The sequence below is a fragment of the Amphibalanus amphitrite genome, unplaced genomic scaffold (assembly GCF_019059575.1).
Source record: "Amphibalanus amphitrite isolate SeventyFive unplaced genomic scaffold, NRLGWU_Aamphi_draft 000412F_arrow, whole genome shotgun sequence".
NCBI classification, from domain to species: Eukaryota; Metazoa; Arthropoda; class Thecostraca; order Balanomorpha; family Balanidae; genus Amphibalanus; species Amphibalanus amphitrite.
Genome location: NW_024881906.1, coordinates 467,276 through 480,843, shown reverse-complemented (window position 1 = coordinate 480,843; position 13,568 = coordinate 467,276). Strand labels below are relative to the sequence as shown.

The 13,568-nt window shown below is 52.9% G+C and overlaps 2 protein-coding genes across 4 annotated transcripts in view; one reads left to right on the top strand and one right to left on the bottom strand.

The window, feature by feature from the left end:
* Positions 1-1,100, top strand: part of LOC122390839 (protein fuzzy homolog) — a 39,008-nt gene extending 37,908 nt beyond the window's left edge. For both annotated transcript variants that reach the window (XM_043384169.1, XM_043384170.1), the window contains exon 9: positions 34-1,100. In XM_043384169.1, the coding sequence (XP_043240104.1) occupies positions 34-91 (58 nt within the window). In that variant the 3' untranslated portion in view covers positions 92-1,100. The remainder of the gene's footprint in view (positions 1-33) is intronic.
* Positions 1,101-1,618: 518 nt separating this feature from the next.
* The window catches only part of LOC122390838 (cytoplasmic FMR1-interacting protein-like), a 33,885-nt gene continuing 21,935 nt past the window's right edge, over positions 1,619-13,568 (bottom strand). For both annotated transcript variants that reach the window (XM_043384166.1, XM_043384168.1), the window contains 5 exons: positions 8,362-8,500; positions 6,364-6,506; positions 4,091-4,246; positions 3,437-3,675; positions 1,619-2,924 (listed from right to left, as the gene is read on the bottom strand). In XM_043384166.1, coding sequence (XP_043240101.1) covers positions 2,570-2,924; positions 3,437-3,675; positions 4,091-4,246; positions 6,364-6,506; positions 8,362-8,500 — 1,032 coding nt within the window. In that variant the 3' untranslated portion in view covers positions 1,619-2,569. The remainder of the gene's footprint in view (positions 2,925-3,436; positions 3,676-4,090; positions 4,247-6,363; positions 6,507-8,361; positions 8,501-13,568) is intronic.

The window sequence follows — 13,568 nt, the reverse complement described above, 5'->3', positions numbered from 1 at the left end:
GCTTGTCTTATAGACCCCCTGTGTGACCGACAGGGGAGTGACTCAGAACACACTGCAGCAGCTGACTTCCATCAAACAAGTCCGCTTCTGAGGTCCGCTGCGTCCATGAACAAATGACGCCACTGTCTTCCGTCCTCCAAACGACTGTGATATACATTCCGTCCTTCCGTCTGGCGTCTACTCACTCAGCATCTTCACAAAGTGAAGCGCTCCAATCGGCGTTCGTGGGCGTCCGTGTGATTGTGCGCTGAGAGGTGACGCATTCCGCGTCTGTTAATGGCAGGCCTGTGCGCGTTTGTCGTCGTCCGGAGCTCTCCGGGGAGTGTCTGTTTCGGTCTGAGCCGGAACGTCGTCCGGTCCCCGCCAGAGCGAAGGATGTGCTTCCTATGTGTGGTCACCGGTCGGGCCCGGAAGCAACCCAAGATAGCCGGAATCGGCTGCAGACGAGACGGGCATCGCAGTGTGAACTGCTTCTGAGACAACGCTCGATTTTTTTTTTGTACAATTACATAGTTGTGGGACCCTACGTCGTTCTTGGAATGGGGCTACCCAGCGGCGGGCCCCGGGCCCCCGGTGCCGGAGAGGGGAATATGAGGGGCGGGTGGGGGAGGGAGGATGCGACTAGCCAAACCCCGCGCCTTGGCTGTGTATTTACGCCATATGCTCCGTATGTGCGCATTTGACGCGGAGTTGGACGTGTCATGGGCGGGTTGTCCGACGCTCGTCTCAAACGGTTTCCAGAACCGGTCGACGGGCCGCGAAATCTCCGGTGAATACCCAATGGCTGCTCTGACGGTAAAACCGGTTTTCTGCCCATTCATTAGAATTCTGCGCTACTCAGATTACGAGCGCAGCTGGCCGGCCGTAGTCGAGACGAGCCGCGAAGGGCGAACGGGTGTCTGTGTTACGCTATAAGACTTTGTTTTTATTGGAGTGTTGACCTCAATGCTGCCATTCAAATGTCCGTTTTGGTGGCGCTCATGACCCAGCAAGAAGTATTATGTCCAGTGTCCACTCTCATGTGTCTTCCGATTGTAGCGTTTACTATTTCCCATGTTCCGTGATGAATTAAAAGCAGGAAGCGTTTGTCTTCCATATTTTCTCCTGTGTTGTTTGAATGACTCGTTAGTTGGTAAACCCTTCTGCTGAGTGGAGCCCAGTATTCGCACAAAGCACCATATGGCTGAATGTTGATATCAGTTGCACCCCGAGGCCTTAGCCGTCCCATTAACCACCTTTCCCACCATGGCGAACTATCACAACACCACCCAAGGTAGACATCCGCATTCTGGACTGCCCCTCCCTCAGTGCATTTGCAATCCATAACACAGCCGCGCCGTCTGTCGCAGCCAGGGGTTCCCCTCTCCAGTGTCTTCCGCCATCCCTCGCTGCTTAGCTGTACTTTCCAGTACGGTGACGGCATGTTTATACGCCATGGCTTACGCGCTCATTGTTTATACATACTGCAATCCTATAAATAAGCGGGCACTCTCTGCAGGGGATTGCAGGCTATGTCAGGAAGCGAATGGCGAAAGCAGCTGTGGACGATCTCCAGCTTGCCCCCAAGGGTGTCCGGCGGTGACAACACTTCGCTCTCACAAGCCGAATATACACGAGATGAACACATTCACGACGCAGCTATATTCCGGCCGGCAGGGCCGCAGCTCCATACTGTATAAAATAGCCGTCTCGACTGACCCTCCCTCCCCATAGACAAAACACGGACACCGCCGCAGCGGTAAGGTGAAGTGAAATAATCACACCACCTGAACCAGCTGTCCTCGCAGCAAATAAGCACAGTTCTCGGAAAAGCCGGGAAGACAGACAGTCGGAATAGACGTTCACTCAGTGGAGGTCTTATCACTCAGTTCATACGTTATTCAGCGTTTCAGGTAATGTAAATGCATGGCGCGGGTTACCCGCCGTGTGCAGCTAAAGCATAGGCAGCGGGACCGCCCGCCCCGTGAAGAGCGAACGCTGAATTCGATGATGACTTTATAGTCAAGACGTCAGCAGCTTTGGGCGCTCATTAGGGTACACGGTCTATACAATACGTAACACACGACTTACACGCGCAATACTCGCCAAATAACCACGCACAGTAAGATTCACTGCCACTGCGACAGCGCGGAATGGCGAATCTTGGCGGCGCTCGGCAGTCGCCAACAGTAAAACGAGCGAAACAAGACGAAACACATCACGAAATATAATGGTCAAACGCAGAGCAAAGTGTAGCGGCACAAAGCCAGTTCACCTGCAAAATAAGCAACACGACGCCAGTCCACTTGCAAAATAACGGACTTGCCACTGGGCTTTACGCCAGTACTGATAATAGACAATCACATGTAGCAGTCTCAGGTAGTTCATGCGTTCAATGTCAATCTCATCAGAGACAACACTCCAGCCGAGGCAGGGTAAATCACGAAGCCTCAGTAAAGCCAGTGTCAAGGAACGCGAACCGCACAGTTCGCTGTTGTCACTTACGACTCCAGTGATACCGGTGGCCGGTACACACGGACGAACCGTTCAGCTCCAGCCCCGCGGCGGGCTCGCCGACAGCGCGGCCGGCCTACTTTCTGACGGGCCTCAGCTGCTCGGGCCGCTGGTAGTGGCCCTGGTTGGCCAGGTGAATGGGTGGCTGGAAGCACTTGACGTGCTCCACGGGCAGGTTGTCCTGGTCGCTGTACGAGCTCTTCAGATACTTGTTGAGCACGGCGAAGATCTGCGAGTTGAGCACCTGGAAGCGCCGGATGCGGTCCACCATCTTCTTCAGCTGGATGCCGGTGACGACGCCGTCCTTGCCGTCAACCCGCTGCACGCGCAGCAGGTGGTAGCAGAAGTCGAGCGCCTCGAACCGGCGCTGCTGGCCGAGCAGCACGATCATGGCGCAGCCGGCCCAGTGCATGCCCTCGCCGAACATTTGTCTGGGGACACAGGTTGGGTCAGGTCAGTGAGCGGGACAGCCGGCCCAGTGTTTACCCTCGCAGAACATCTGTCTAGGAAAGGTGACAGCGTTGGCTAATGATATTGCACGCCCTACTTAGGTGAGAGGCAGTGACACCGAGAGCTGCACCATTGCGACATATGTTGCGAGTATGGCACCAACCTAGGTACCCCTCACCGCGCCTGATCCAGAGTCTGATAAAAACACGCTGCAGCAATACAAGGAAGTGCTGGCAGTTCACCACTGTTGGTTCATCCCCGCCCCACAACCCGCCAAAATATGTTTACTAACGGACACGATCTTCCAGACTTTATCGACATAACACAGACGGGCACTAAGAGCGTCCCAATCAAACGTCTCGCCATGGCTCCCACACCCATCCCCACCCCCAGGGTTCACCGTCACTCATGGCAACAACAAAGAGGCCGCAGAACAACAGGCATCAACAACGACAACAATGACAACAAGAACAGCAACTGTCGCGTCACTCACTCGACGGTGAACTCGTTGTCTCCGACCGGTATGCTGTAGACGAACTGCAGCGCCGACCAGAGCCGATGGAACTCTGTGCACTCCTCGATGTTCATGACGCCGTTCTTGGGCGGCGGCCCCACCCAGATCGGATCATCCAGGAAGCCGCGCACCCGGCTCAGGATGACCTCGAACACGGAGAGGCCGCAGCAGAGCCGCTCGCGGGTCAACAGGTCGCCCTCCTCGGCGATGTTGCCTTGCTGTTGAACGAGAGAGGACGGGGTGAGGCCGCGCAATTATTGGTGGCTGGGAGAGGATGTGACAGACATTTTTTACATAATAATATTTGTGTATGATAAATGCAACAAATGCGACTAGGTGGTACTCCACGGTATGTAGGTGTCGAATCACGCCGTTTAGCCAACTGTCCTCCCCCATTTCCCCACTTGCGAACGTTTCCGTTCCTCTTCCCGCCCATCGCACTCCTCTGCGTTTCTGCGTCTCGTCTGTTTTTGGTCCACACCACTCCTCTCGCCGACATTGTCCCTATGCCTCGTCGCTGTTCTCCCAGCCATAGTCCTATAACCATCCCCTCCTCTTCCTCTGGCCACTGTCGCCCTCCCTCCCTCCTATCCCCGTCCCCCATCCCTGTCCCTCCGCCGCAGTGTGACTCACGCTGGGTGTGCCCATCTGGTTGATGTTGTTGACCACCTGCAGCGAGGCGTACTTCTCCTGCAGTCGCCGCTGTTTCACCTCCTGTTTCTCACCCTCGCGACAGAACACGCGCGGCAGGATGAACTGGAACGGCGCGGCGTGCAGCAGGTCGCACACCTGGCCAACGGAGACGGGCGGCGGTCAGAGTCGGTCAGAGGGGGTGGTCATAAGGGGGAGGCAATTGGATCGAATCACATTATCGAGTCAAGGTGCTGGGTCATGATAAGTGGTGAGTAATCTCTCAAAGGCGGGTTGCAGAGCCAGGCCAATGGTCAACGATCAGGTCACTGTGTCAGATCTAGAGCTAGGTCAATAATGATGGCCACTGGTTATGAGCCCAGCCCAGTTGAGAGTACTCCTGCCAATACGACCGCAGCGTTCGCCAATCCGGAACGTTCCCTGTGACAGGCCGTCCGTTTGTCCCCTAGCTCCTCCTGGCTCAGCGCCTGCTGTCCCCCTCCTACCTCCTAGCTGAGCGCCTGCTGCCCCCTGTCCCCCTCCTACCTCCTGGCTGAGCGCCTGCTGTCCCCCGTCCTACCTCCTCCTGGCTGAGCGCCTGCTGCCCCCGTCCTCACCTCCTGGCTGAGCGCCTGCTGTCCCCCGTCCTACCTCCTCCTGGCTGAGCGCCTGCTGCCCCCGTCCTCACCTCCTGGCTAAGCGCCTGCTGTCCCCCGTCCTCACCTCCTCCTGGCTGAGCGCCTGCTGTCCCCCGTCCTACCTCCTCCTGGCTGGGCGCCTGCTGTCCCCCGTCCTACCTCCTCCTGGCTGAGCGCCTGCTGTCCCCCGTCCTACCTCCTCCTGGCTCAGCGCCTGCTGCCCCCGTCCTCACCTCCTGGCTGAGCGCCTGCTGTCCCCCGTCCTACCTCCTCCTGGCTGGGCGCCTGCTGTCCCCCGTCCTACCTCCTCCTGGCTGAGCGCCTGCTGTCCCCCGTCCTACCTCCTCCTGGCTCAGCGCCTGCTGTCCCCCGTCCTACCTCCTCCTGGCTGAGCGCCTGCTGTCCCCCGTCCTACCTCCTCCTGGCTGAGCGCCTGCTGCCCCCGTCCTCACCTCCTGGCTGAGCGCCTGCTGTCCCCCGTCCTCACCTCCTCCTGGCTGAGCGCCTGCTGTCCCCCGTCCTACCTCCTCCTGGCTGGGCGCCTGCTGTCCCCCGTCCTACCTCCTCCTGGCTGAGCGCCTGCTGCCCCCGTCCTCACCTCCTGGCTGAGCGCCTGCTGTCCCCCGTCCTACCTCCTCCTGGCTGAGCGCCTGCTGCCCCCGTCCTCACCTCCTGGCTGAGCGCCTGCTGTCCCCCGTCCTCACCTCCTCCTGGCTGAGCGCCTGCTGTCCCCCGTCCTACCTCCTCCTGGCTGGGCGCCTGCTGTCCCCCGTCCTACCTCCTCCTGGCTGAGCGCCTGCTGTCCCCCGTCCTACCTCCTCCTGGCTCAGCGCCTGCTGCCCCCCCCCTGTCCTCACCTCCTCCTGACTGAAGGCCTGCTGTCCCCCGTCCTACCTCCTCCTGGCTGGGCGCCTGCTGTCCCCCGTCCTACCTCCTCCTGGCTCAGCGCCTGCTGTCCCCCGTCCTACCTCCTCCTGGCTGGGCGCCTGCTGTCCCCCGTCCTACCTCCTCCTGGCTGAGCGCCTGCTGCCCCCGTCCTCACCTCCTGGCTGAGCGCCTGCTGTCCCCCGTCCTCACCTCCTCCTGGCTGAGCGCCTGCTGTCCCCCGTCCTACCTCCTCCTGGCTGGGCGCCTGCTGTCCCCCGTCCTACCTCCTCCTGGCTGAGCGCCTGCTGTCCCCCGTCCTACCTCCTCCTGGCTCAGTGCCTGCTGCCCCCCTGTCCTCACCTCCTCCTGACTGAAGGCCTGCTGTCCCCCGTCCTACCTCCTCCTGGCTGGGCGCCTGCTGTCCCCCGTCCTACCTCCTCCTGGCTGAGCGCCTGCTGTCCCCCGTCCTACCTCCTCCTGGCTCAGCGCCTGCTGCCCCCCTGTCCTCACCTCCTCCTGACTGAAGGCCTGCTGTCCCCCGTCCTACCTCCTCCTGGCTGAGCGCCTGCTGTCCCCCGTCCTACCTCCTCCTGGCTGAGCGCCTGCTGTCCCCCGTCCTCACCTCCTCCTGACTGAAGGCCTGCTGTCCCCCGTCCTACCTCCTCCTGGCTGAGCGCCTGCTGTCCCCCGTCCTACCTCCTCCTGGCTGGGCGCCTGCTGTCCCCCGTCCTACCTCCTCCTGGCTGAGCGCCTGCTGTCCCCCGTCCTCACCTCCTCCTGACTCAGCGCCTGCTCCATCAGCAGGCAGAAGAGCAGCGCGTTGCCGAACTCTCTGAAGTTGTGGAACAGCTCGGTTCGGGCGTCCGGGTACTGGATGATGTCCGTCAGCGTCGCGTTGTAGTACTCCAGAACGCCTGCGGATCGAGCGGCGCAGCGACGGTGAGTCAGACAAGTACATATAGGGAAGACAAGTGAGAGGGACAAAGAGACTGGTGGGGCTAGACATGGGCGATTCACGCACGGGACACTCTCAATTATAACGATGTAAAGCAGGCGTTACGTTAAACTCCTTTTGCGTACCGGGTTTCGATGTAGGGTGACAATCGTCCGTCTTAATATGCATATGCACAAGATGAAGTGAAGAAGTGATGAAGTGATGAACTGAAGCTTTCCAATGAAACTTGTGGCCGGACATACATCATTCATGCATGTCCTATCTCCATCGTTCTAGCATTTCAATAAGACGAGCATTACGTTGCCATCCTGCGGACATCCCAGACACCAGTTACATGCCAAATTGCTAAGTGACCTCGTCCCGATGCCAACCTAACGCGGAGCTGCACTTCAGTTGTCAGATTACGCCTCATTTGCATTCCATGGGCGAAATAAAAAGCGTCATGTGCACGGGAACTACGAGACGAGCCTATAATCAACTTCCAACTATTAACAATATCCTAGGGAAGGAATTACCGTCTCAATAATAAAAGACCAAGAAAAAATAATTCTCTGACTCGCCACTACACGTCATCATTGATATGTAGCGGAAAAGATGACAAATTCGCATAAGCCGACGCTCACAATATAACTAAAAACAGCCTCCCACGGAAATGTCATCATACCCGGGACCGGCGGCACGGCTCCGGCCGACCGACAGACAGACGACGTCACAGCCACCAGTTCCGGGTATTGGTGCCGCCGCCCGCCCGTCTGAATCACCCCTCCCCCCCCCCCGTCCACCTCCGACCGGTCCTCATGGAAAGCCAGGTTACCGTCTATACGGCTGGCACCTGGCCGCTGGCTACCTACCCCGTCCGTCCGTGCTGTCACATATCATCATCATAGCCAGACAGAGGCAGACTACCGTGCCGGTTCCAGCGGGGTTTACCCGAGGTGAATCAGCGACCGCTGCGACCGCTGCCACCTCAGCTGTAGGCATTTACCGTCACACCGGCGCATTGTTACCCCGCGGCAGAGATGACGTAATTCCGTCCTGCGCCGGCCGACCGGGGAGGGGAGCCACTGCGCACTGAGTGATAGGTAGGTACTATACTGTGGATCGACATTTTTCTTGGGTTTCCGACAAGGCCGAAGTTGGTAGATGGGGTTGACCTTGGCACGGACCGGTGAGAATAACCGAACTGATTGTATCACCCAAACATCTGTGGCCTCTAACCTCTAACATCGCCTCTACGTCCCAACGAATGATGCTCTGGCTGGTTTCGCTTCGCTCTACTACGCATCTACACCATCTAAACTCATCACTTTCGCCTGCTAGAAGCTGGGACGGGATACGGAGCATACGTATCACGCAGAATGGCCAACAAAGGTGTGGATGGAATGTGGATGCCAACAGCATGGCTTCCCTCACGGCCTTTAGGAGTCCCGGTAAATGGCGAACCGTTTCCCGTCGGCGGGCGGGTAGACCGGCAGTTTTCAAAGATAATTAGGCACAGGCCAGCCACAGGGGTGACCTTGAGCCACGCTCGAGCAGCCGACAGCTGACGAACTCCACTTTGCACCTGGCCAGACACAGATCTTGTGTAGTGCATGATAAAGTCTGTAGTGGACAGCCTGACCAAACCGCGGGCTGATCTGTGTAGTGCCGTCATCGGTCATGTAGCCGTGTGTAACGAAAGGAGGGTTACACTCACTGACCTGCCAACCCGTAGCCGTATATAGCGGAGAGGGGGGGGGAGGGTTACACTGATTGACCTGTCCACCCGCAGTCGTGTCTTGCTGAGGGCTCCTGGAGGTGGCACACCGACTGACCTGCCGATCCGTAGTCGTGCATGGGCATGTGACACCGCTGTGGCATCACGTGCATCAGTGTGCGCGTGAACTGCAGGATGTTGCCCTGGATCAGCGACTTGATGATCTTCAGCAGCTCCTCCATCACCACCGCGATGCCCTGCCGGTCGAGCGGGCCGAGTCAGTCATATAACATTACAGAAGACTCATACAGAAACAGAGACAGAGACACAGACAGAGACATATAGACACACCACGGCGATGCCCTGTCGGTCGAGCGGGATCCGTTAGTCACATACATTTACAAAACGCTCACACCGAGATGCACAGATACAGAGAGACAGACAGATAGACAGAGGCACAGAGAAATACATACACCACGGCGACCCCGTGCCGGCCGAGCGGGCTGGCCAATCACAGATCAGGAGACAGAGGCCAGAGCTTAGCCATCCGCCTACAGCCTAGGCATAAAGAACAACCACAAGAGCGTTTCGGCCGCCCAATTATTGCACTTATTAAAGCCATGGCTCAGACTTATACACAAAGCAATATCCGATCACTCGAGGACACTTTGATCAGAGCCCCCAACGATTTTAGGACTAAAGTACGTATCGCTAAAGTACGTAGGACAAAAGTACGTATGCAAATGTTCGTACGCAAATATACGTAGGCGATAAAGTTCGTATGCCAAAAGTACGTACGCAAATGTTCGTACGCAAAAGTACGTATGCAAAAGTACGTAGTGCATAAAGTACGTATGTCAAAAGTACGTACGCAAATGTTCGTACGCAAAAGTACGTATGAATAAGTACGTAGTGCATAAAGTACGTATGCCAAAAGTACGTACGCAAATGTTCGTACGCAAAAGTACGTATGCAAAAGTACGTAGTGCAAAATGTACGTATGCCAAAAGTACGTACGCAAATGTTCGTACGCAAAAGTTCGTATGCAAAAGTACGTAGTGTATAAAATACGTATGCCAAAAGTACGTGCGCAAATGTTCGTACGCAAAAGTACGTATGCAAAAGTACGCAGTGTATAAAGTACGTATGCCAAAAGTACGTACGCAAATGTTCGTATGCAAAAGTACTCGTATGTAAAAAGTACGTAGGTATGCCAAAAGTAGGGGAGACTGGGGCTATGCGTTACACTTTTTGGTCTTATGCACTTAGTGGCCAAGCTATTCAATGAAATTGCACTAATTTTGGTCACATGCTAGCTGAATCAATTTGGAAAGCACATGCAAACTTTCACTTCTTTACGACTATTCACTTTTATGTGAAATTCAGAAAACCAAAGCAAGATTTTTGGGGTAAGTTGAAAAATTGTGGGGCAACTTGATACACGATATGGGGTAACATGTTACACTTCTTTTTTCGTAGTTTCTTCATCATTATAACGGTCATTGGCCGTCCTATCGGAACCGATCGTAAGCCTCCCTAATGGATAATACTAAACATGCTTTCCTTTCTTATTGAAAGGCAAGAACAATAAAGCATAAACCATTACTATACTCCACACGCATGAAAAGGCTCATCAAACATGGCTCGATCTCTGATTTGCCTTTACAGCGACGCCAAGGGCACCATGCATTGCCATACTGACCGGAGTTTGATTTTCTGCACGAAATTTACGCCCAGGTGAAATGGAGCACGCTATAAGCAGTCTTGGGTAGCCATCCTAAAATATGCCCCGGCCCTGCGGCGGCCGACTTTCACAAGACTGAACTCAAATGTCTGTTAACATGAAGAGGCTAGTGCGTTTTACTTGGTGATCTTACAAAAGAAATCATCGCTTAATTTTGTGAACATACATTCAACATTCTTACACAAATAACCTTGACAAAAAACGACATTAAGTGTTGGCCAGCAAAAAATACTTTTGCTGTCACAACTTACCCCAGTGCGCCTACAGGGCGACATGGCGTTCCACCAGGTCTGAGCCTGCAGTGACATGTAAAATGTGCGTAACCTTTCTGTTAGCGTAAATATTGGCGCCATATCAAGAGTATTTTTAAAGATATTTCCTTTGTAACAACTTACCCCTGTAACAACTAGCCCCACTCTCCCCTACGTACGGTTCGTATGCCAAAGTACGTAGTGTAGAAAGTACGTATGCTAGAAGTAGGGTATAGTAGTGTAAGTCGAGCCACTTTTTTATTGCTGCTCTGTTGCCATACTAACAGGGAACTCATGATAAATTCATATACCAAATAATATAGCTTTGTCCATTTCGCCCATTTACTCATCGAGAAACTTTGCTATGCCTTGTAACAAATGCTTATTAAATAAAGAATAACAAAGGTATTATACGTTGATCAACTTAACCCAAGGGTGGGGTAGGTACGTACCTACTTGATGCCCTACGTGCATTTGCTATAGGTACGTACTTTTGTCCGTGACGTACTTTTGTCCACACGTAGGGTAGACCGGGGCAAGTCGCCCCGCCGAGGTAAAACGCCTCACCGATGTTTCTCGGAACTAGCAGGGTTCTGGGGAAAGATCCTCTCTTCTGTTAAATGTGCACTATATGATCATTATATGGGCAGACTGGAAAGAAATTGTGATAATTCTCTAGGGAGATATAGCCAAAAATGTGTTTGTTGGGTGATTTTTATGTTTGGTTGTCTGATTATACATAATCGCGTTCTTTTGTGGTCCATATCAGGTTAACAACTTCTATGTATTTTGAACAACTGTTGTCTAACGCTTATGATGCCGGGTTGGTTCGTAATAAATTATGTCTTGCTGGAGCGCAAGGCGTTGTTCGCTGACCGAACTACGTGATGGGGTAAAACGCCCCAGTAGGTCGCGGGGGCAAAAAGCCCCGTGGGGCGTTTCAATACCTCATGTGTTGTTCGGACTATCCACTTCCTAATGTTCGGTAGCTGGCGAACAACAAGTTTCTATGCATTCATATGTATTTTTCTCAGCAACTGTATGGCAAAAGAAGTATATTGTTAACTGATTTGCATTGCAATAATTTATTATTTGGCCTTATGAGGTAAGTGAAAAACCTGGTCATACAATAATGTCATAGCTGAACACTTGATAGGATGGAAGGTGTTACCTTCAATGCCGTGCCTCCAGCGGTCTAACGGACCTCTCATGTAAGATTTAGCCAACTACCATGTTCAATCTTTAATCTAGTGTATGGGGCTTCTTGCCTCAGGCCGTGGGGCGTTTTGCCCTGGGGTTGGGGCAAAATGCCACATTTGCAGTTGCTTCACAAATCACTTCCTAGCTGGGAGTCCGATCATAAGTGAATGAATTTGAGGGGTGGAATTTAAAATAAATGTCCAAACATTGAGCACAAATTTGGGCTTCCAGGTGATGTGAGACAAAAGAAGGTACCTATGTAGCAAAACAAATTATTTGGGGCGTCTTGCCCAAGGCCACCCTACTTTATACCCTACGTACATACATTTGCTATGCGTAGGCTTTTGTACGTGACGTACTTTTCTCCATACGTACTTTATACCCTACGTACGTACTTCTGCGATACGTACTTTTGTCCGTGACGTACTTTTGTCCATACGTACTTTTTACCCTACGTACATTAGCTATACGTACTTTTGTCCGTGACGTACTTTTGTCCATACGTACTTTATACCCTACGTACTTCTGCGATACGTACTTTTGTCCCTGACGTACTTTTGTCCATACGTACTTTATATAGTACGTACTTCTGCGATACGTACTTTTGTCCCTGACGTACTTTTGTCCATACGTACTTTATACTGTACGTACTTCTGCGATACGTACTTTTGTCCTTGACGTACTTTTGTCCATACGTACTTTATATTGTACGTACTTCTGCGATACGTACTTTTGTCCCTGACGTACTTTTGTCCGTACGTACTTTATACTGTACGTACTTCTGCGATACGTACTTTAATCCTACGTACTTTTGCTTACGTACTTTTGTCCTACGTACTTTAGCGATACGTACTTTTGTCCGTAACCCGCCCCCAACAGGCCGGCCAGTAAAAGGCACGCACCTGCCACCTGGTGGTAGGCTTCGTTACTGTACATTCGGAAAGGCTTCACTAGATGACAGGAACTACCCATGCCCCTAGTCCTGCGCAATTTTCTGCCATTACGACACAGCATATCGTTCGCACATGCTAATGACAAGCGATTTCGGGAGAGGTGACTTACGTGCTTTGCAAATGATATAGCTTCGCACGAATACGAATAAAATTTAGGCCTTTAAAGCCACAAATTTGTCTGAAACTAGATAGATAAACCTCGTATCATCAGCATGTATGCCAAGAAAACCCGTCGAAACCCAAATCTGTGGTTAAAATCTATTATCTTGTCAAGCACGGGGCTCCACAGCGAGCCCTTCCCAAACCATTATTTTGAGGAGTATCGTGGATGACTACACATACCAGAACAGTCGTTACGACGTAGCAACGTAATTGCAACTTCACCTAGGGTGGGGCATGGGCGAAAACCGTGGGGGAGAATCCTCTTAGGATCTTGTAGAATGTAGTATTTCCCAGGGACGCATAAAGCATTATTATTAGGTCGTTCGATAAGGTAAGGCAAAACCACACGTATTTCAGTCCACCAGTGCAACGACACGAAAACTAGCAATATGTATGTGTATGTGAGAATGTTCATTGAAATCTCGTCTACAAATTGACTATAAGCATTTGTTGGCAGGGTCTCTTCGGTCAGCCTCCCCAGCCTTCGGAACTCGAACCTACATCCAATCACCGTTCAGGCGCACGCGCTTATCCCAGCACTCCACCCGGCGTTGAAATCCTGCTTGGAAAACTCATTATTGCTATTCCAAAGCCATGTGTTGATTATTTGCTCGATTGCCTGATCAGTTAAGATTCAAAAGTATATAGCAATCAGCAGGTTTTCCGGTGGTCCAAACAGGTTGAAGTGGGACGGCGCCAGGTCACGGCTGTACTTCAGCCTTCCTGCACTGCTAAAGCAAAGCCGATCCCACACTGATGCCTCGCCGGGCGTCCTTCTGCTGTTCAGTGACCTGTTTCTGTATTTATCTCGTGAAGACCTTGTAAATATCAAGCATATCTGATGATGCCTAGAACTGTTTCGACATAAAACTTCACTCTGATAGTGAAACCAGTCACGCAGATTCTTTGGGTCTCGATAATCAGCTCCCCGACTTAACAGATTGTGCCAAATGCAGAGGCCTGCGAGCACAAGTCTACCTGCTCTAGAACTCTGTCTATTAAACGAAAATATTAT